This window comes from Haliaeetus albicilla, chromosome 27 (assembly GCF_947461875.1).
Source record: "Haliaeetus albicilla chromosome 27, bHalAlb1.1, whole genome shotgun sequence".
NCBI classification, from domain to species: Eukaryota; Metazoa; Chordata; class Aves; order Accipitriformes; family Accipitridae; genus Haliaeetus; species Haliaeetus albicilla.
In genome coordinates, this window is record NC_091509.1 from 17,991,288 (window position 1) to 18,014,552 (window position 23,265).

Consider the following 23,265-nt stretch of genomic DNA (forward strand, 5'->3'; position numbering starts at 1 on the left):
ACCCCAAGTGTATAATTATGCACTTCGTGCTGATGAACTTCTTCCCATTTCTATTGCTCCAGTTCTCAAGGACATCCAATTGAAAATACAAAAAGGAACTTCTTTAAAGAAATGTGAAATATTGTCCAGTGTTTTTGCAACCAACCTGACTTCTTTTCTTAAAAATGTAAACTGAACAGATAACACTTCCTCCCACTTGCTTCCTTATTGAAAAATCTATTTTAATTATTCGTTGCCTTCTGGGTAACAGCATTCTCAAAGTTACTGTATACACTATATAGCAGTCACCATATATCTTTCCTCCTCATACATTAAAAAAAAATCAAAACACTTAAAAATTATATTTACTAATACCCCCCCCCCACCGCCCTGTGCTTTAAAAATTCTGATCTATTTTTTTGGCTGAGAATTTCTTGTTTGCTTATCGGATTTTACTAAATTGAGGAAAGTGATTCATATATAAGCTTCGTTCTTAAACATACCAAGTGAAAATGGGTATGAAAGATTTTTTTATTTAAAATATCCAGAAAGATAGTGTTAACATAAAAAATGAAAGGGAAGCATGATGCATACTTCATAACACTGTTTAGTTTTGTGCTTTTGGCAATTTCCCTCAAACTAACTCTCCGCTGTCCACCAACAATGTAATTTAGAGATAAGGTGCTTCATCTATGAGACACTTCTTCCAATGCTTCTCCAGCTCATCAGGCTCAGAAGAAAGGACCACAAACAAGGGAAGGCTTTGCACCGTTACACGTGCCAATCTCACTGCACTGTGGAACTGTAGGATCTCACTTTTTCTGGATGCAATCAGCTACAAATAAACACTGGGTTTGATGCAAGGAAAACTCACGGTCTGCAAAGCTTCCCTATGACTTCAGTAATTTCAAGCCCTTAAGGTCTTATCGGGAAAAGTGCTATACTGGTACCTTGGCACTGGGACTTCTGGAGACAGAGCCGTTTCTGGCATTTTCCTGCATTTCATTTCAACTGAACATACCTTAAACAGAAGCTAATTAATCCCATCCTGAAAACCACAAAACAGAATGAGGCGCCTTCTATATATAACTATTTTCTTAACCATACCTGAATATTATAACATAATGTTAACAAAAGATGTATTAGGCTTGAGAAATACTTAGGCATTCCTTTTTCACAGTGAGATAATACAGAGATGAACAACCATGTATCATAATTGTTTTGAAAATCATGTTGTGAACAGAGATATATATTTTTTTTTCTCCTCACTTTACAGTCCCAAATGAAGCCTAATTTTGGTTGTCTCAACTAAAATGCTCAGGGAACTGTGTTTTTCAAAAGATTATACCCCTACCACTTTTTTTTGCATCTTAGACTCTCCAAGAACATTGCAACATTTTCAAGAACTGAAAGCCTAAACCTGAATTTCAATCATGAAGGATCAATGACGCATTTGTAACATGCAACTTGCTGCCTGAAATGACTGTGACATGATTTTATTTTACCCAGTTTTCATTTTTCTCATTGACAGGGATTGCCTGATAAGTGAGTACTTGCTGTTACAGACCATACTTACAATTTGGACAATAAGAGAATATGTGTGTTGTCTGTACCTGATAACACCTAGGCCCTGACTGTCACTGTAAACAAATTGAGAAATAGGACATGATGATATGTAAAATTACCTTTAGACAAGCAAGATGGAGCCAAGGCCATAATTTATTAAATCCAAGAATATAGTGATATCATTGTATATAGTATATTTTCATAAAGGAAACTAAACTGTTTCTCCATAAACATACCCTTCTAAACAAACTAGTCATGAAATTCTGTCTCACTTAGTGGAACATGGTATTAGAAAATCATAATTAAAACTAGGTTGGAAAATCATCATACAGTGAACAGATTGCTTGCACATTAGCTTAGCCACTTTCTATGCTACTATTAATTAGAAATATTATAAAGGCACGTCTGAATGCTTTTAGGGGACTATGGCTTTATAATTCAGCTCCAAATACAGATCTGACTGTCCAAGCCAGTCCCAAGGAGACCTCCAGAGAGGCTGGACACCTGCAGGGAAGACAAAACTGCAATCTTGAGCGACCAGCCCCAGTCTTCAGAGTTTGAGCCTGTATCTGAAAAAATAACTAGACAGAAACATGTATGTTTTAACATTTGGGACATAAAGATCCTACGTGGGTTGCCTAGAAGCTTCTCTAATATTGACATTTATTTTTTTGTGTTGCAAGATATTTTAGTTAAGTGTTTTCTCTGTGGATGATGGACTCTTGTCTGACAGAGATGGACTTGAGCCAAATCATTCAGATTTTAATAACACAGAAATGCAGATCCTGGTGCTCATTCTAGTCTATCTCTAAGGAGAGACATCTGCTTTACAGGAAGCAGATAACTTTTTTTTTTTTTTTTTTGATTTACACACAGTCCATTAAACTGAATTACAAAAAAAATGCAATTCTTCAGAGGAAAATGAATGTAGAAATGTCCCTGTTGGGACAGTGAAAGCTCTAAAATATGTAAGCATATATATTTGGAAAGAGGTGGTGATATCTCAAATACCATCTCTCTTCTTCTGCACTAATAAACAGGGAATTGGAAACAGAAAAAATCAGAACTGATTTGACACAATGCTGCATAAAAAGTAACAAACTTTCTGAAATGATCAATTAGTCTCTAGTCTATATTCTTTTATACCATCACAGACTCTGGATAACTTTACCAAAGGCAACTAGCTCAACATTGTTGATGGAACTATTCCAGATTTAGTGGAGTAATCAAAGATAGAATTTAGTCCTTAAGATGCCAAAGAAAAAAAACCAAACCAACAAACCACCAGAAAAAGATGTATTTGAAATTTCAAAAGTCTGATTTTCTCCTGTATTTTATTGAAAAGGTTTGGGATTTTTCTCCTCACCCTAGGGATGTTTTAGCTTAACACTGCAGTGATAAATACTATAATTTATTTCACTGTCAGGTTTCTGGAGATTTTACAAACTTTTTCTTGTATTAAATGTTGGGGAAATATTCCCCAAAATGCAGAAATCAATATCCACAAGAAAAAACTATATGAAACCAGTCTTATTTATTTGGTTTTGTTTATGATGAGAGAGATTTTAGTGCTCTAATTATCATTATCAGCACACAAACACCTGCTGTTACTAGATGGTGTTTCCATTAACACAGTGTGCCACTTCAATAGTTTTTGTTGGCAATCCAAAATCAAATTACTTCTTGTCTGAAAATTATTGTTACTTGCTGGGTCTAAGTGTTTACTATGCCTGTCATTTTCTAACCTTTTCTTTATGGTTTAAAAAAAAAAAATCAATAGCCATTTTAACATTTTGTTTAATAACTGTTTACAAAACTCTGATTATCATGGAGCTAAGTACGCTCTTACTGTATTTTGTGAGTTTATACACCCCAGTGGCATTTGTATCCTTTGCATATCAAAGCGGGAAGTTTTCTGCAGGGTCAGTGACACACGTTGGGCTCGATGATCCTTATGGGTCCCTTCCAACTCGAGATATTCTATGACTCTATGGACCTGGTTTAGCGGGCATGGTGGTGTTGGGTTGATGGTTGAACGTGACGATCTTAGAGGTCCTTTCCAAACTTAATGATTCTAAGCCTTCCCAGGGGCCAGGAGGAAATTCCCAGTTGGACTTAATGATCCTTACGTGTCCCTTCCAACTCGAGATGTTCTACGATTCTAAGGTTACACCTGTACTGCCCTTGGGACCCGTGCCCTGTTCAGATCTGGGTTTGCCGAGTCAGGTGCCTGAAACGGGGTTGTCCACGCTAGAAACACCAGCTCCTTTCTAGCTCACAGCAGCTGTGTGACTGCTGAGCTTTGGGCTTGCCAGCTACCCCACGTTGCTGAGCACGTCCCTGCAAGACAGCCACCTCCAGCTCCTTCCTCCCCAGCTTTGTGCATGCCCCGCGCTGGAACAGACCCTGCCTGCTACAGCTCGGGAACCTCCGCGTTGAACTTCATGTGGAAGTAAGCAACCCACAGCTGCTGGTTACGCGGACGAGACCTACCAAATCGATTTGTTTATAATATTTCCATTTTAGGTGGTGACCGCTCCTGGGCAAGCGGTGAAACCCATATCCACTGATCAGCCTGGGGTAACAGTACGGCTATAAATGCTTATGAAAACATAAGGACTTGCCTCAGCCACGGAGAGCTGCCAGAGAAGTAGCACAACCTTAAAAGTTTTCTCCCATAAGATTTCAAAAGGATTTTTCAAAATCCTACTGTTTTTAATATAATTACACCACGACACAGTTATTTTTATGCAGTTCCTGTCTCCTGCTGCCGTCTGGGATTAGTCTTTATTTAGCGATGATGAAGAGTTGTCTCATGTCCTGGTTCAACCTCAGAAAATTATGACAGGAATTCTGGCTCAACTTTATTCTATCGGCATGTTACCTTGTTAAAGAGATGCATTTACTAAAAGTGCAAATCCTGCTGACAGTGATGTCGCTACTACAGCCAACATCGTTTCAGCAAACACCTGAAAGAAACAAAGCGAATGGTACGCTGCTGCTAGTGCTGCTTTTCCTCCTTTCTGTCACTTTTGCCTCTAAAGCAGAAGTTGTCTGTTATATTTTGGAACCTGCTATAATTTCATCAAATCCAAGGAAGATCATGCCAAAGAAGTGACAGCTAGTCAATGGATGGTATCGTCCCTAACTTGTTATCCGTCTGGGGTCTGCTATGATCAATGATTCTGTGCTGAGTTCCGAAACCTTAGAGCCAGACCAAAGTGCAAAATAACTTCTACAGGGGAAGAATTCTTTCTCCTTTTCAAGTTCACATCAAAGCAGGCATCACACATACACCCGAGTGCTTTCTGTGTATGATTGTTGAAAGTACAAAAAATATTTTAATTTATACTCTTTGGTAAAAAAGCATTCAGGTATCATAGGTTCAAACCTGAATTTACACTTCAAGCCTAACAAAGCTTTTTGGGCAGGCAATTCTCATGTACAACACAGCTATAATGGAAAAATGCAGCAGTCTGAAAATACGCATTTCATTTCTGTTGTATAAATACTTTGCACATATAATTCAAAACCTCAGTATGTCCAGAATGAATGGTGGTGAAAAATCCAATAGTGTTTGCTCAAACTGAAGAGTGATTTTTGATATGATGTTTGCAATCTCTTTGTAGTCTTTCTTTGTGAAGGTTTGAGCCCTTCAACTATACCATTATGGCTGTTCACACCTGCATCCTAAAATATGATGCTCACATATTGGTGAAATTTAGAATTGTTTTGTCAGTTATAAAGTTTACAATTCACATTATGTGTTGGCTAATTATACAGTCAGTCAATTGTATTTGGGAACAGGAAAACCACCACGTGAATTCTATAAATAGCTAAAGGCCTTGTATTACAAATATTGATATTCTTAAATGTAGTCAGATTATCTCATTCACCAAAGGCAATGGACCTACTTACTCAAGCTGTAACTGCCCAGTACAAGTGTTTGCAGTGACAAGACTCAACTCGCAGCACAAGTTGGTTTTTTAATTGATAATTAAGTCATTTACTTTTTTTTGAATTTCAGACAATGAAAACAGTCAAGAAATGCGTATTTTCAGCTATCACTATAGGAAAAAGTGCAGCTTCTTAAAAAAGATTATTGAGAATTATTTGCTAGGACCTAGAAAAAAAACATGGGTTCAAAATTTTAGTTTTGTGTCTACTTTAAATCTAACTATGTGTAGTACCTTTCTCCCATTTCTCTTCCTGGCATGACTAATGTCTTTTTATTTAATTGATGGCTACATTCTGCATTCTTTACTTTCTTTTCTTCCAATAGTTTTTTGCTAACTTTGGAATATAGATACCAAGCCTTAACTTTTCCTCAAAAAAAGGAATATTAAAACCTGCATAAATGGATAGGGAAGACCATTATGTGAGGTCTTCCCAGTGAATCCTGATGCATGCAACCCCTGTGGAAGCTGGTGATCCTTTCCACCTCAAAGTAGGTAAATATCAGCTGATTTTGGGACAGAATGGGGCAATACTTTGCATAAAAGGTTATACTGTGCCTTGTCCTTCTACGCTCTTGTTGCTTTCATGAAAATATTTGAAAGGAAGCCTTACAAGATAATCTGGCTTCTGAGTTGATCTACATGATTCAAGATGCCTCCTTGCCTTCTTCAGTGAAGTACCATACTTTTAAGATGTGATCGCTACTTATTGTAAGGCCTTACAAGGTCTGTCCTGATTTGCTAACAAAACCCTAAAAGATTCTGCAAGCGATTTATCTGCAAGGGTTTTGCAGTACCTGTAACTGTTCTGCATGATGACTTGTTAATTGTACGCCATGGAAATTCCTTCCACCTCACTTCTGCAATACAGCAAAGTCATTAAAAAATTTTTGGACGTTTTTGAGGTTAAATTACATTGATTAAAGATGTTTCACTGAATTTGAAGGAGAGCAGTAACTACTATTGATCACCTCATTACATGTAGCTAGCTGAGAAATCAGTGCAAAGAAGATGTATGATTTGATGGGAATGTAAGTGATATAATTTTGGAGTGATATAAATAGCAGCAGTTTCAATGTTTCCAATTCAGCAACATCTATTGCTTAGTTATAAATGCTTCAGGATGATCAGATTTTCAAAATGGACCAGAAAGAGCCTTGTATGTACCAAGTGCATGGAGGACTTCCTAGGCAGATAGGGAGTTAGAAACACGAAGCTTTGCTAAGCAATCCTCTGTAGTTTGTGGTTAAGTATTGACCACACAATCGCACCAACATTTCCTTCAGCAGAGTTGGGCCCAGTGGCCTCTCAATAAAACCTCTTGTAAGGGCATCACCATCTTTCTGAGCTACAATAAAAGGACTTGCATTTGGAGCCATTATGGCTCCTTCCTGAGCTATTCCAAGGCTAGTTCTACATATGACTCTTGATAAAGCACACTTTCTTCACAGACATAGCAGATGATATCAGAGTGATGTGGTATAGGAAGATAAAAAACATATCAGGAAAAACTAGCATTTGTATATCAATCAATTAACATGTCTCATTCTCATTATTAGCTTTTTTGCTCCATTCCTTTTCAGCATGTGAACATTTTATTCTTTTGGCTCTCAGATTGTGCATTCTATTTAACATAAAACTCCTACAAAAATACAAGTTTTCCCATGAAATATGTATATGTAGAATGTGCAGCCTTTCTCTCGTAAGCTCCTGCTTTTGTCTGGTGCACAAAAGGAAGATACATGTGAGGTCAAGCAGCAGAACACAACATCTCCAGCTACCATTACTTTGCTCTTTCTTCTGACCCTGGCAAGAACTTGATTTTGCTGTCTCAGTCTTGAAGCTATTTGCTTTTGCTTCTGATAGGAGCGGGTGATGGTAATAGCCATCCATGAAGAGCAAAGGTACCTGTTCTCGCCTGCTTCTCACTTTCTTTTAATCAAATATTAATTGGCTGCAGCCACTTCACTACTCGCAGATAATATCTAGCAGAAATGAAAAAAGTTAATCCTTCATGCTTTCAGGAAAGGAATAATAAAGACTGATCTGCTTGTGTGAAAGCTTGCAGGCAAAATCATAGTAATAAAACAGTAATAATTATTATTATAATTATTCTTTAAAGATACTACGTAACTCAGATTTATTTGGGTAAGGGAATTTCATCATGTAACAAATTAAAAGACTGAACTGCAGTATTCTTACAGAAAATTTTGAAGCAAAAATATCAGATCATGCAAAGTTTAGAGGTAATAATCCTACTCTTTACTGATGAAGTCCAAAGAAGGATCGTGTCAGTGTCTGGAACACACATCACTGTGTTCCATGTCCTTATATCCGCTGTGCACTGAAAGTTACTCTTTGGTTTGAACAAACATAATTTCTCCTCTGTAAAACAGGAAAAAAACCCCTTCTTGTTTTAATGAGATATAATAAAAAGCTTTGAAACTCTCAGTAATCTTAATTTTGGAATGTTTTTGCTTTACCATTCTCAGAGTTTGAGACTCAAATAGGTCATTTAAAAATCTACCTGGAAATTCAGTGTCAGAAGGAGTCATTTTTCAACGCTAAAGCCACAAAATGAAAAATTTCTTGGCAAATCAAACCCAGGAACCAATTTCAACTCAACCATGTTCATGACTCATACTTCATAAACTTTAAAATTATGTACGCTGCAGTCACGAAAACTTGTGAATAGCAATTTGAAACTGAAATATTTGCTGAAAGTGGATTTCAAAGAAAGACTTAGTTCCAAGACTTTGAATTCTTTTCGTTGTCAGTCATTCAGGCACAAGAAGCGATACAACTCATTTGGGAAACACGCCTGTGATTTTTTCAAATGAATTTCATGCACTGAGTACTCTTTTTATAAAGGAATGGAACATTAGACTTTCTCATCCATCACACCCAATAGGGCTGGTAGTTAAATGCTACCATTCATATTCTAAACTATACCCTAAACAAGGTAGATTCTTGATCGAGCTTGCCAAGACCTATTCCTGTAACTTAAAAATGTTCTCTTGGTTCCCTTTAGAAATTTAAACAACACTCAGTATAATTGAATATATTTGCTTTTGCCTATTGACCTTACATTTCCCTTATTGAGATAACAGCATTTTCTTAGAAGTTGCCTTGGGCATTTCTGCAAGGTCAAAAGACACAATGCACAGATAGGGATCAACCTCCTTTGGATTACTGCATCCACTCCAGTGGCTCTGCAACCCTGATGGCAACAAATGAAGACTAGTATGTTGGGAGTATAGCACTCAACTTCTTAGAAAACATGAAGAGGGTATGGTCAGAAAAAGCACTGACATGCTGTTAAACACTTACCATCCTGCCTGAGCTACTACACCGTTAACATACGTAACAAACAGGAGTCACACAGGTATGGGGGAAGCCGACAGAACCACATTATTGCAACTCCAAATTCACGTTTGCCAAGAGATGCTCGAATCATTGCACAATGTTGTCTTTTTGATAGAATGAACTGCACACTCAAGGGAAAAAACTCTTCCCTTGCCAGTAGGTTCTGAAAAACTAAAACTGGTTGTTTCTCATCTGAAGTCCTTTGTTTATGGAGGGGTTTTAGAAGCTTCAGCTAGTGACAAAATAAGTTATGCTTGATGAGAACTCTAGTTAATATTGCAGAGGTTTTGGAAAGAGGTACCTGAAAACCACCAGCAGACAGGACTTTGTGTCTTAAGTAACTTCTCTCACTTAGGTGCCACTAAGAATCTGTTACCAGTCCTTTGATTTTGTTGAAATTATAGCCTTATTCATTTTATATTATTAGATAAAAGGGCACATAGCCTCTGAAAGGGCAACTAACCTCAGGGCAGGTTATAGCGCAACCTTTGTCTCTGGGTAGCTGAGTTGAAAGTCAGTGGCTATCATGGAAGCATATTGTAAACCTGGGATACTGCTGTGCATAATGAGGCTTACCAAGTGTTTTGATAAACTAAAGGAATCTAAATGGGCCTCAAAAAGAAAAGAGAAGAAGCATTAGGGCTTGTCTTCTTTTCCAAAATCTTCCATTAGTACCTTCACAGAGTCCTGTTCTCTGACTCTGACTCAAAATTCCATTTAAGAAAATGAAGAACATGATCCTGCCATCTCTTGAAAGATTTAACTTGATGGCAGAGAGATTATATTGTTGTTATTTGCCATTAAAGCTAGTAATTCTGGTGTAGTTTTCTTTTGCTAGCATTGGTACTATTTTATTAACGACTCCATAGTACCAGTTAGCACTATAAAAGGAATTCCAATTTTTAACATTATTATTAGTCTTGATTTTCATCCTCAAAGCAGAGATGTTTTTGAAGGAGCCTAGGGAGGAGGAAGGAATACAACTCAGACACTGCAGTCAATTGTTACCTCTGAGCACATACAGTTAGATTGCTTTTCTTTGATGCTGCTGCCAATTTTATTCACAAGCCTATAAAAAAAGGTCATGACATTTAGAATTACAGTACTCTGGAAATTAAATGTTCCTTTACATTTTTAATTTCTGAAAGTAATTTATTATGGAATAATATTTGAATATGATTGAATGAATGTGTAAAGATTAATGCAAACTGTCTTCAAATTGGGAGTTCACAACCACATACATTTAACCTTGTTGTATAATAGGCATAAAAAAGTTTATGCAGTAGCTGTAAGAGCCGCATTTCCATTTTGCTGGAAGCATTTGCACTGTAATTCTCCTTAGTATTTTTCCACTGACATGTCTGTATGAGGCATGAGGTTTAACTCTCCATCATTTTCTACTTAAGATTACGCTGTATTGAATAGATTTCACAAACCTGGCAACTAAAAAAGGAGCAGAAACTGAGTCCCAATTGTCTACACAATTCTTTTATACAAATTTTTATATGAGAAATCAAACGACCATTTTTTATACCAATTCAGCAATATTAATGAGACGATTATACTATAGGAAGAAAATAAAATAATTTTGTGTGAACACCAGAGAAAACACTAAGGTACCAAGTAACCAAAATGCCAGTCTGAAGCTCCAGACTGAGAGGTCTGGGGATTTGATGAAGGGGAGATCGCTCAAGTGCTGCCGTGACCAGGCTTTGGGGGACTGCCACGCTCTGCCATGTGATTGCCTCGTATGTCTCATGCATGTCACCTCAGATACCAGTCAGGGCTTATTTCTCCAAAGCCAGGTGACACTACTTGTTGATCAACTAAAGGAATCTTATGAAAGGCAGTGCTATGGAAATTTTTTGTGGTCAGCAATTAGAATTCATAATTCTCCCATAAACCTAAGGCTAGCTGGCTGGCTTCCAGGCTGTAAAGGGCAGACACACACAATACCGAACCCCTTTTCAGATGTTGCTAAAATTGCACCTGGGTAAGATTTATACTGGTATATAGAATTTACTCATGTTTTGTCATGGAAACTCCTGGGAGCTCTTTGTTAAAAGACTGACAAACTCTGAAATACTCAGTTTGAGACCCCATTACACTCAGTGGGTCAGCTGAAAAGACAACATCTGAAGAAAGGAGACTGAGAAGGTAAGTTGAAGCAAGTCTTTAACTGGCACGTTACTGGCACATTCAAAGATCCAGAAGAAAATTTAAGATAAAGCAAGTTAGAAAGCCCCTTTGCTATGGATTATTTGATTCTCAACAGCAAATCCTCTTGTGGGCTTTTCAGCACCTAACCCCAGGACGAAACAGACAGTGATAAAGCAAAATATTATACTGCTATTATTTTTTGCATACACATATACATACATACACACAATCACTCCCATGCCTGTAAAAGTGTCTTGCTTATGCCACTATAATCAGGCTTATGAGCAGTTTCTTTGCATACACTTGATGTGGGAGATGACTAGTGTCTTCAGCATTTTGAACATTTCCACACACATGTGGCAATGATTTCCCTTATTTCCCAGGTGACTGTGTTCCTCCAAGGGGGCAGAGCACTCTCTTCATGCCACACTGAAGATGGCAGAACTGAGGCATTTAATATCCTTGTCACCAGGGCAATGGCAGGAGTACTGTTAGCTCAAGTTTGGCCTCTTGAAAAAGCCTTCAGGAAAGTTGCTCTGCAGATCACCCAATCTATTAAATTAATGCTTTGTTGGCTGGAGTTAAAGTTTTGAGTCAAGCAAAACAAAAGCCTGGGTTTCAGAATACATATACCCTGTCAAATTGCATTTATCAAGATAAGGGTTATTAGAATCTTTTTTCTCTTGTGTGAATGAAATTGTAAGCTTAAAATGTCACTGAAGATTTATTAATCTGATCCTCTTTCTGATAAGGGCAAAGAAAGAGAAAGGGCAAAGAAAAAGAAATATTTCTTGTAGCCTGATAAGGGCTACGAGAAATAGAAAATATGAATAAGGCAATTTATCAGTGGGTATACTGTAACCAAAAGATTCAAGCCACATAAAACAGTATTACAGTTATATATTGATATCAGAATCTTGCCATCTAAAATACTTCATCTAAGTTTGATAGCTATGCAGAAAAATGTCTGTGGTTTGCAAAAATTGGAATAAATCTGAATTTTCAAAATCTAGGCTGGAGAATCACTTCTTTTTCTAGAAAGTAGATGGAGGCCTAATGTGAAAACTAGTGCTGTGCTAGAGGATACAGTGTGTGAGGCATCACCAGCAGGTTCATCAGTGTTTTCAGCTGAAGCGACAGGGCCTGAAATAACTAGAGGAAGTGCTGTTTAAACTTTTTTTTTCTGTTTATGTGCCTGCTACTGTTGGAATGTGTCCATAGTGGGGAGGAGTAAGAGCGAAGAGAGGTTCTCAAATATTTTGGGTCAAACAGACCACTGTTAAGGCTTCATCTTTTCTGTACTCCTTGGGGTGCACAAGGCAAATAAACACATTTCACTGCTTAACGTGACAGAGCAAACCCTGCTTAAGTCACTGCTTTGGCTTTGTGAGCTACTAAGACAGCCAGGAGCCCAGCAGCTGTCAGCGCATTAACCCTCTTAGCACTCTTCCAAGAGAGGGGAGACAACACTGTACTTAAAACAGGCTAGTATTCACTTTGCCACAGATGCTCTCACCAGCACATCTGTACTCATATCAAGAAACCACAGCCACAAGTAACAACTCTTTTCCCTTCCAAAGGGCTTTCCCCAAAGCAGGGTGGAAACTCTTAAGACAGAACCTGGCTGCAGCACTCACCCTGCTGCTGGACTTCTGCTTTTCATCAGTCTCTTTTGCAAGAACTAATTCCCTTTGGATGAAGTCCCTCTGAGACAGCTTGGGCTTACTTCCTTGGAAAAGACCTGGGAGACTAAATTAGCTCATCAGGCTTTCAGACCTAAACAGAGAACTCACCAGACAGCTGGCAGGGAAAACAGCCATTTGTGCTGAGACTCCAACCTTCAGTTTTATATAACATCATTTGCCATGAGTTTGTTGTTGAAACAATTTCATATATAAATACAGATACGTATATCTATTTAATATATATTTGACTTTTAATGATAATGTTAATAACAATAAATATGAAAACGAGAATTCAGATGCCATGTAATATAGATGTTTGACTTCAACTTTTTGGTTAACACACAGGCTACTAATTATTTTTTTTTTAACTTACGAAGTAAGGAATCATCAAGTAGTATTTTATCTTTTCTATCTTCTTTTATCTTATGTTAGTTTTGCAGCAGTCGAGATGTTTGAAAACACTACGTGTTTAGAAAAGGATTAGTTGTACCTTCGCTTTTTCTCAGAAAGCTTTACATATAAAAATCTACCAGTTAAGAAACATCTTTCTTACATTTTTCTAAGAACATAGCAAGAACCAATTAATCTACTATAGTCCCATTAACAGCTCAACTTACCAGTCTTCTCCGTCTTGTGTTTTGAACTTTCAGGTCCTGGAAGGCAGGGGCAGGGCCCTTCGCATCGAGCTGTGATGGTCTTGCCAGAAGTACATGCATGAAACTCCAACTTGCACTAGAATCATAAAAAAAAAGCAAAAATACATTTTGAATTAGGACAAGATATAAAAGCAGCAGCTGTGGATTAAATGAGAAATTGCATTTAGCAGTAATGGCATTGGACAGATTGCAGAACTTCAGCCTCTACTGAAAATACCATTGTTTTTATTATTACAGATAACAACAATAATAGCTACTTCCTATGCTGAGTTTTGCGCGGCACTTCTAAATATGCCTCATAAAGCGTTGTTGTTATTCCCTGCTTAAATATATAGAATCTGCAGCACAGAAAGTTGAAACAATTTCTTCCAGGTCACCTAAGAGATCAGTGGCAAAGCTGGGAAGAAAATACAAACCTCCAGAATCCCATGTATTTCCTATGCTGCATTACCATGTTTTGGCTGTGAAATCGTGCCATCTATCACCTGTTACCACTACTGATTTATTAGTTCGGTCTTTTTGCGGAGCTGGGAACACTCAACTTCCACTGCAAGCAATAGGCTTGGTCTGAATAACATCCATGAAAAGACACCAATCCTCACAATAGTGAGAACTAAAAGAAATCAGCTCATCAGCTGATGAGACTGGTCCTTCAACACGTCAGCTTCTCTGAACAAGGAGGAAATTTTAAATGACTCCTACCAATAACGATAAATTGCCTTAACAGTTAACAGCACCATCCCTAAAAATAGCCAATCATCATGCAATCAACTCCAGAAATACAACAAAATTGTACAACTGAAGAGTGAAGATTAAACCATGAGCAATACAGGATAGTTGCCTATATCTGCATATTGTTACTTCTTCCTTTCCCTTCCTTCAAACCTCAGCAGATGGGATTTACAGCGCCTCTTGACAGTCACCACATTCAAACCATTTAGGACAGCAGGACATGTGCAGTATCGAACAAATAAGACAACCCAGGAGAATTAATATTGCAAAAGTGTGCTAGTTAAAAAAGCCCTGATTTATAACATACTGACTATTCATAGCCTTTACTGTTTGCATTACATATATTTTAGTGCTGAATTTCCTAAGAGCTTTGTGCCTGCGTAGTTGTCCTCTCTGCAGTTACTGCTCCAAGGATATTTTCCCCAGACTGCCCAGCAGCACGGTTGCTGGAGACTAGACTAACCTACTAATAAAATGGAGTAAAAGAAAACAGCACGCAGAAGCAGGAACAAAAACGTGCGAGGCGTTCTCTTTGGCTTGATACCTAATGAACTGAATTCAGTTCCATTTTCTGTCATCTTCAAGCACTGATTTTACCAGATTGGAATCTGAGGGCTTTTAATGCAAGGGGGAGTTTTGCCTGCAGTGCTGAGGCTGGCGCTCCTCCCTGCAGAGACTGCCTCCTGCCAGGGGAAATTGGAAATGTTGGGCTGTAAAATCCCTTTGATAAGGCTGAGTTTTATTATAGATTAATTCTTCTTCATTTAAAAGTAAGCCAGCATGCTTACACAGCGTGACACAATGTGTTTTGAAACGTGAAGCTTTTTTGAAGGCCGAAGGACACACGGCATAAGACCATGGCGTTACCCAAAGAGGATGCAGTGGGCAACTGGAGCTCATCTAGCAACAGCCACTGACAAAAATCACAGCATCATCTTCTGTTATTTTGGTACAGTGGAAGCCAAGAGAACAGAACGGGATGTTGTTACAAGATAAATGCCTCCTGCTTTGAAAGTACTGCAAATATCTTGGCTTTGCCTCTGTTTGTTTTTGTTAAAAGGGCTCATCTTTGCCCAGGCTTTAATCTAGCAGCAGGAGACCATTATCCCGTGCCTCCATCCTATTCTGTTGACACTATCTCCCAGCCATTCTGAACTTCAACGTACCCTGGTGGTTGCATGCCCTGTGTGATGTTCTGCTCTTCCGATTTAGAAAATGCATGGCCACACACAAACATGTGCAAGCTTAGCTTGCGCTTTACGCTAATTTCTTGCAAGACTGAAGAGAATGTAAGTACTTATTTTTCATCTGTCTGCTCCATAAATACACTTGCTTAATCTATGCTGTTTGGATAGAAGACAAACACAAGAGAAAGCACATCAGAAGGAGAGGAGAACAGGAGAAAGGAGAACACTCTCTGAGCGCACAGTCCTGAAGGCAGTGACTCTTTTTCTGCAGCGTATTCTGATAGTCAATATGTTATTGAGAACACAGGCATAAATCTTCTTCCTGCAGCTGGAGTTGATCATTTAGTCCCTTACAGAACATCAATTAGTTGCATATTTTATTATACATAATAAATGTAAATTATGTATCTAAGCATTAGCAATTATACTTCAAATACCACCTTTAAGATGGTAAGGCCTATTTCAAGCCTGTTAATTATCTGCAGTTAAGAAAGAAAGAGTTTTATACTTGGAAAGAGCAAGGCGAGTTTTTTCTCAGCTTTCCTTATGACTGATAAAAATGACAACCAAAAAGCTCAAAATAAACCAAAAAAAGAAACTGCTTAAAAAGGTCTATCTCTATTACTTGAGTGTGCAGGGCAAGAAAGAGAGCTAAACTTGAAGATCACAATGGTGCAGTCACATGTAAGTAAATTTACACCTATGATTAACCACATTATATTCCCACCATACTTGTTCGGGATGTTAGTTTGTAACATATAAAACTGGGGTGGCAGCTTGGTGTTGAGGGAGGAAGATGAAAGAACTCTATTGTTTTTAATATTAAATTAGGGAAACACTGATTACTTTTCAACATCTAATCACTGTATGCAACTGTTTGTCCCTTCCCTAAAGAAAAACATAGAAATATACTTTCCACATGATGGTGTGCTTACTCACTGTAATAACCTACACAAGTAGCTCAACTTTGGATTTAATGATGTTGCCTAAGCCAAAGTAAGCAATATTCAGAGGCAGAGGGGCCACAGAAGACGTCTTGTGGTGGAATAATGAAGTTTTTGGACTACTCCGCCACTGGATCTACAGTCTAGAAGGAGCATCTTGGCTTCCCCCAAGCCACAGACGTTGCGTTTCTATTTTTGTGGAGAAAACCCAAATACCCTCTTTGCTTTTGCCATCATCTCCTTCTCACGTGAATGTAAAAAGATACACACGACAGGACAAAACATTAAACGAGGGAATGATCCAACCTATCAGTCATTAACACCAAACAGACATTAAGAGTTTTTGCAGACACGAGCCATTAAGACCTTGCAGTAATTCTACGCAGGACTCACCGGGAGCAGTCCTGCAGTTTGGGGCTGGTCCCTCTGATTTCAGGGAACCCACCTCACTCGTGCTATGACTGGGTATGCCTTGACTCTCTGCCGAGCTCTTCTCTTAGTAGAGCTCCCTGGGTCCTGTCAAGCTTCATGTTTCTCTGCTACCTCCCTGGTGTTTGAACTGCATTTGTTTACTATGAACCCCAAGGCCCACATAAACATCTCTAAACTATTTTACTGCAAATGGAAAAGCAGCTCTGTTATTTGTTGCTAAATGTATATGGAGATCAATAAAATATATGAGGGGAGAAACGGTTGAACATATTCATGGAAAATTCATAAATTAATTTATTCAACTAAGATGTGGGAAATTATTGCAGAGTGTGTTTTGGCTAAAGTGTTCCCCTGAGAATCCACTACTCGTATAATGATTCCCTCTTTATTGTCAGTGAATCTAAAGCAATGTGTTTTGCATAAGCATTCACATTTGAGGGAGAAAGAAAATAGCTACATAAAATTTATTCCCAGCTATTTTATTCTTGTCTGTCAGTCTCCAGCCTGGAGTCCCTGATAGAGTAGAATCTAGATGTTTTTTTTAATGATGTAATAAACCAGTGTATTTCTGTCTTTATCCTGGCTTTCAACTTTTGGCAGCCAGGTTTTGATCTAACCTGCACGTAAGTAATATTGTCGAATAAGTTACTGTGATCTTTTACACAAGGGTGTATATTTGACTAACGAATGTCTACGTGGACAGCTTAGTACAGCCTCCAGACCACATCAATTCTCAATACCTTGAAGGGCTTTGCATCCTGACACAAGGAACTCGGGTATTCGCTTCAAACGCGGCCAAGGCAGCAGTTGGGTGAAAGAGGGGACAGCAGCGCTCGGGGGTGCTGGCCCTCGGGAGCATCGGGACGGAGGAGCCGGAGGAGCTGCCTCCCGGCTGGTACGGAGTGATGTGCAGCACCACGCTTTGCTGCGGAGCTGAAACTCCCTCTGGCAGCCAGTCAGCCACAGGTGAGACAACAGTTTAGGAAGCTACTTCTTCCACCAGCAGATACCCAGCTGGTCCCTGCTGAGATCAGCTAATACTCCCCTGCCAGTGGAGGAGAGCAGACAGGAACACTGCAACAACAAATGCTCCCAACAGCGGAGATGGCCTTGGTGCCTGCTGACAATATTTGATGCATTAACTACACATGCTGGGAAGCAGACCGGCAGCTCGCTCAGCAGCGGACATAGCTCTGCATTTCTTCATTGTGATTCTAATTACAATATATAGGGGAAATACCGTCAGATCCTAGCCCTGACAGCACCTTTCATTGGGAATGCAGATGTAACTGAGAATCTGCTGTAGGTGCCCCAGATAGCCTGGGACATACTATGTGCCTAACTTTACTCCTGTTCGTAGGGACACAGAGAGAACAGACGACCGGAGTGCTTTGCACAGGCTCAGTATCCTGGGGGATCTCACAGCCTCGATAACAAACACACACCAGGGAAGGGGATGAGGAGAGAGCACACTTTATCCAGGGTTCAGCAGAGGGGAGGCTCTCCGAGCCCCTGATTTGGTCTTAATGCATAAAATCCGTAATACAAAATCTATCATTTAAAACTTCTTGTAGTTATGCTAGTAAAGGAGAAAATGTTCACTTCCAAACTTCTATTGCTTCTGTCATTAGTTGAAATGTGAATTAAAAAGAAGACCCATATTTTTGTTGGTGGGAGTATACAGGAATTAGCAGACAATATACATGATGAAGATAAACTACTATGAAGTCTCTTTCTCAAAAGACTGAAAATTGGAATAGGAGGTTAAATTTTATAGTATACTAATTAAAATGTATGTTAGAAACCTGAAATGTTACATCTTACTAATAGCAGTGGTTCTAAAACTCTGTTGTTGAACAGTGCTCTCACCTGGAAGACACTGCATCTTCTTTAGCACCCTGCAGCTTTTTACATTTCTGCCGAGAATTATTTCAGTGAGTGTTTGTTTTATGGTGCATCTTTTGTTCACTCACAATATCTCTTCTAAACTTCAGATATGAATAACAAAAGCTCATTATTTTCTACCTAATCTTTTACTTGGTACCTGCCACCGGCAGAAGCTAAAACTTCCTGAAATTACAGCATATATATTTTTTAGTCCAGAGAGTTTCTTTATATCAGTAGGTTTTCGTACCTATCTGTCTTAGCAGATAATTAGAATCCATTGGAATTCAGACACTTATTTGAGCAGGATTGTTTGTTTACATGCTTTAGAGCAGCGCTTGCCATTGCTTCCTTAGCTAGGACTCTTATCAGTATTTTCTTTATAAGACTCTGTTTCCAGTTTTCATCAGATGGAAGAAAAAAAATACTATATTTGGAACACTCTCAGACCAAAAGACTTTTTTTTTTTTTTTCTGAAACTTGGCACAATAAAAAAGGTTCAGTATCTTTTCTTCAAATCCCCAAAGAAATGTTATATGGTGCACTCCCATTGCATACTGCTCAACATGTACATTAAAAAGTTTTAATAGGAATTCTGTTAACTTTCAGGCTCTGTAAAACACAAAATCCTGAAAACAACCACCCAGCTGGGAGACAGCAAAGTCAACCACGTGAATTCATGTTTGTAAAAAGTCAGACGTGAAATCCTGACCCAAGTCTCAAATTTTGGGCTATGTGACAGGGTTGTGGGGTCCCTCAGCGCTCCTCCTCCCTGCCGCGCGTTCCGCTGCCTCTTTGCTGCTCTGCAAACCAGCGCCTTTTGCCCAGGTCCTGTTGCCCTGGGACAGGGCAGGAGAACTCCGTGCCTCAGAGGGGGCACCGAAAATACGGACCAAGTTCTATCCCCAGGACTGACCGCTTGGGTAGGATTTATACTGACAGAAGTGGCATTCTATGGCCGGAGGCGCATTTTTGCTAGCTAGTATAGTCATTTAATTTCTCTGCGCATACACTTGTTGTTCCTTCTGCTCGAAGGGTAAGCTCCCTGCAGCAGGGCTTCCTGCCCTGCACAGGCTCTGCTCCTGGGTAGGACTGGCTCATGGTATTGCAATAAAAATAAAGGGGAGCCTGGAGGGGGAAAAAAAAAAAAAATCATTTGTTTTCTTTTAGAATAGCTGCCAGGCAAACACACAGCACTTTATCTTTGCAGTAAAAGCTGTACAAAGATATCTTAAAAACCTGGAGTTCTAATTAGGAGCTCTGTTCTCCTTATGAGAATATATAGCTGCTGACGATATTAATGGGACTTATGCATGCATACCAGTGGTGGAATAAACTCTAATTAACACAAACAATCTATTGTGTAAATACACATTGATCCATTTTTAAAACATGTGTTAGCTGTAGCTTTGAAGCAGATGTTACAGCCGATTGGCTCAGAAATTCCCCTTTCTGCAAGAAATGACATGAAGGACCTTATTATATCTCAGGTAAACAACAAATATTGGAGAAAGTCTCTCACTGCACACTTAGCTGACAGGCTAGTGGTTCATAATCTGCTAGAAAGAGAGAGCAGCTTCCAGATGTGGGGTCAAGAAGAAAGAGACCCAGGTTCCAAGGCACTGATATTAAACAGGCTGAACAGATCTACGCAGCTGAATGCAGTAACACCAAAAGGTCTCATGCAGCAAAGCTCTGAGGACCACAAATTGTTCTACACTCCACAGCTCTGCCCTCTGCAATCCTGCTGCTCTAATGAAGGGAGAGCTGCAGGACTTTGCCCTCCAGGTAGAATTAACCACAGGAGCAGAGGGAAAGCATAAGACCCGGGCAATCTTTAAACATCTCTCTTTAAATCAGGAGGTCACGTCATTAATATTGCCAACCGCCGGTGCTCCCAGTACATAGCTCAGGTCCCTAAAATTATGCTTGTCAATTTTAAGATTTTAAAATGTAACAACACTTTTTTTTTTTTTTAATTTTTCACCTGCTTTTTTTTTATTAGGTCCCGCCCTTATGCAATCAGTAAATTACATGGTTTTGACTCTTACAGCCTAAGTTTAAACAACTGACTACCAATTCCAGAACAACTGCAAAGACAGAAGGTTCATGACAATCGATTCCTGGCCTGGGCTTCAGAAATGAGCGAGCTGAGTTGCAAGAGGCAGCTTTCACGCAATTCAGAATGGCTTTAATTGCATATTTTGTGGCTCTGCACTATAAGTAGAAGCATGCACACCTCTCTAAAAACAGGTTTCGACCTCTTGGCAGGAGAAGAGCAGAGGGGCTCCTTGTTTTCATCAGTTAAAGTCAGAGTTGTTTAGAAAACTGCTCAGCAGAGGGTCAGCTCTGCTCCTAAGAAGAGTTCACGTCTCTTTCCTTGCCTTCAGATTAGTGCACGAGAGCGCCTTAAAAGAGAGCCTGTGCCCATGGGGTCCAAGTCCTACACACCACAGCCAGGAGAAAAAGGGGGAGGAAAGGAGCAGGGCAGAGCTGTGGGGCCAGGCATGCTGCCAGTGGGCTCTCAGGACAGCGCCTGGAAGCATTCCCCAGTGGTGTGGAAACCCAGGGTAATGGTACAGCTAAAGCAGTGACTCTGGAGCAAATCACACCGCAATCAGAATACGGGTTCCTAAGTGTTCTTCCATTAATTTGTTTCTAAAGGACTACTTGGTTGATCTTTCGTATTTGTAATTGGACTCCAAGTAGCCAAAAGTTTTGCATTTCAATGTTACCCTGCTGGTTAAAACTACCCAAAGAAGAAAGAACTACAGCCTTAAAAAAAAAAAAAAAAAAAAAAAAGCGCCATTTCCCAAACTGACTGAGCTGAAGAGTTAGTAGGGTGACTGCTTGTAGGCACGTTGAACCATTCCAGTGCTTGAATGGCAGGGCTGCAAACCAAGGAAATGATCATGTACTCGTGCTGCTGCAAACTGCCCTTACGGACAGAGCAAAATCGGCTAATTTGGGAATTTCTGGACAGACCGTTGAAGGACAAAATTCTGTTTTAATACAAAACAAATCACCCTGAGAAATAGCTGGCAATCAGCTCAATGTGAAGCAGGAATTTTGAAAAAAAAATGCAGTTAGTTACATCAGCTAGATGATATGGTATATAAGGTCACAGCACTGGATACAGGAGGCAGAGGACGTTCAAGGGACCATTTATTAATGCAATGCAACAATGAAAACAAATGGTTGCCATTTTTTGAACAAACTAGTTCTAGGCACCAAAAATCTAGCATGTCATATAGAAATTAAATTTGTTTTTACAAGTAATTTAGATGCCAGTTCTGGAAACACCTAGGCCAAGGCGAGGGAGGGGGGAGGCATATCGTATCTCAGTTGATTTTTCATCTTGTAAGAAATTTAGGTGCTTTTTGGAGCAGCAGGGGCCAAAGAGGGCTGGAACTTGACACAGAAGAGTCAGTTCATAAGTGGAAACATTTATGCAATGCTGATTTCAATTTTTCTTTCGCTGGCTGAAGAGACCAAGACAAGTTAATAGGCAAATGAAGACAAAGCACTTCTGTCACTATGAATGGCAGTGTCAAAATAGAGGCACCCATCCCTCCTTCTCCCTGAGATTTAACACAAAGTACCAGCCTGTGTTAAATCTGCAAACTACCCCGCTCTCCTCTGATTCTGCCTGTTAGTTATCATGCAAAGGCTACTACAAGGTAGGCACATGCTTGTTTTCTCCCCAGCAGAGTCACATTCTTAGACTGAAATCTGGGCTTCAGCCTGCAGTTTGATCACTCGACTACCAAGGTCGTGCCCACCCTCTGGGCTCTGTGAGCTGGTTCCTTGTGCACGAATTCAGGAGCTGAGGTGCCGAGGAGATGGTGCAAAGTCACTTGTCCCCAAGGGGCAGCTCCAGCTCACAGGCAGCCCAGACAGAGGCAACTCTGAGCCTCCTCCCGCACGCGGGGACTCGCTGCCGCAGGTTGGCACAAACTTGGGGATCTCTGCAGAATGCTTCATCGCGTGGCATAATCGTGCACTATGTCTGGTAATTACTGCTATGAACTGTCTTTGGAGATGCTAATTCTGTAGCCAGGAATATTTGCAGGATCAGAATCCAAATGCAAATGTAGGCAGCAACGCTGGCTTATTTAAAAAAAAAAAAATTAAAACTGTATCTTATAGCCCATATTCTATATTCACATACAAAAGCATTTCCTGTTGCTAAATGTCTATTCCTTTTTCTTCCTGCAGGATTTGCATGATAGTTCACTAATGATGACCATTTTCTAGCTGCACATGGGAGTTTTTGCTTTCCAGTAGACTGCCACATCCCAAGATGTGGACTTTAAAAATCACTTTCCTACTGCATTTGTTTTCTTTCATTTCTTTCTCTCTCTCTATTATATTGCTCTTGTCTCTATGAAATCATTCTCTATTCTAACTCTTCATAATTATGAGCTGAGAGTTCATAGCTAACAGTGTTATTCAAAGTGGAAAAAAGCTACTTTTTTTTTTTTTTTTTAAATAGACCAAAGCCATCTTAGTTTAAAAGTAAAGAAAATCACAGGAAAACAATTGGAGATTTGGAATGATCAATGCTGCTTGAAATGTACTTGCCATGTAATTGAGATGCATTCTCGTTCTGTAGCCGTTTACTGATCACACAAGAACGATGATTTGTCATTTTTACTTGCTTCAAATTACTAAAGGCAATTTAATTTCTCTCATGGAGATGACACATCAGATAACAT

The 23,265-nt window shown here is 39.3% G+C and overlaps 1 protein-coding gene across 1 annotated transcript in view; it reads right to left on the reverse strand.

The window, feature by feature from the left end:
- Positions 1–23,265, reverse strand: part of SPOCK1 (SPARC (osteonectin), cwcv and kazal like domains proteoglycan 1) — a 325,307-nt gene that overhangs the window by 52,762 nt on the left and 249,280 nt on the right. Inside the window, exon 6 of the mRNA XM_069773050.1 lies at positions 13,330–13,444. Coding sequence (XP_069629151.1) covers positions 13,330–13,444 — 115 coding nt within the window. The remainder of the gene's footprint in view (positions 1–13,329; positions 13,445–23,265) is intronic.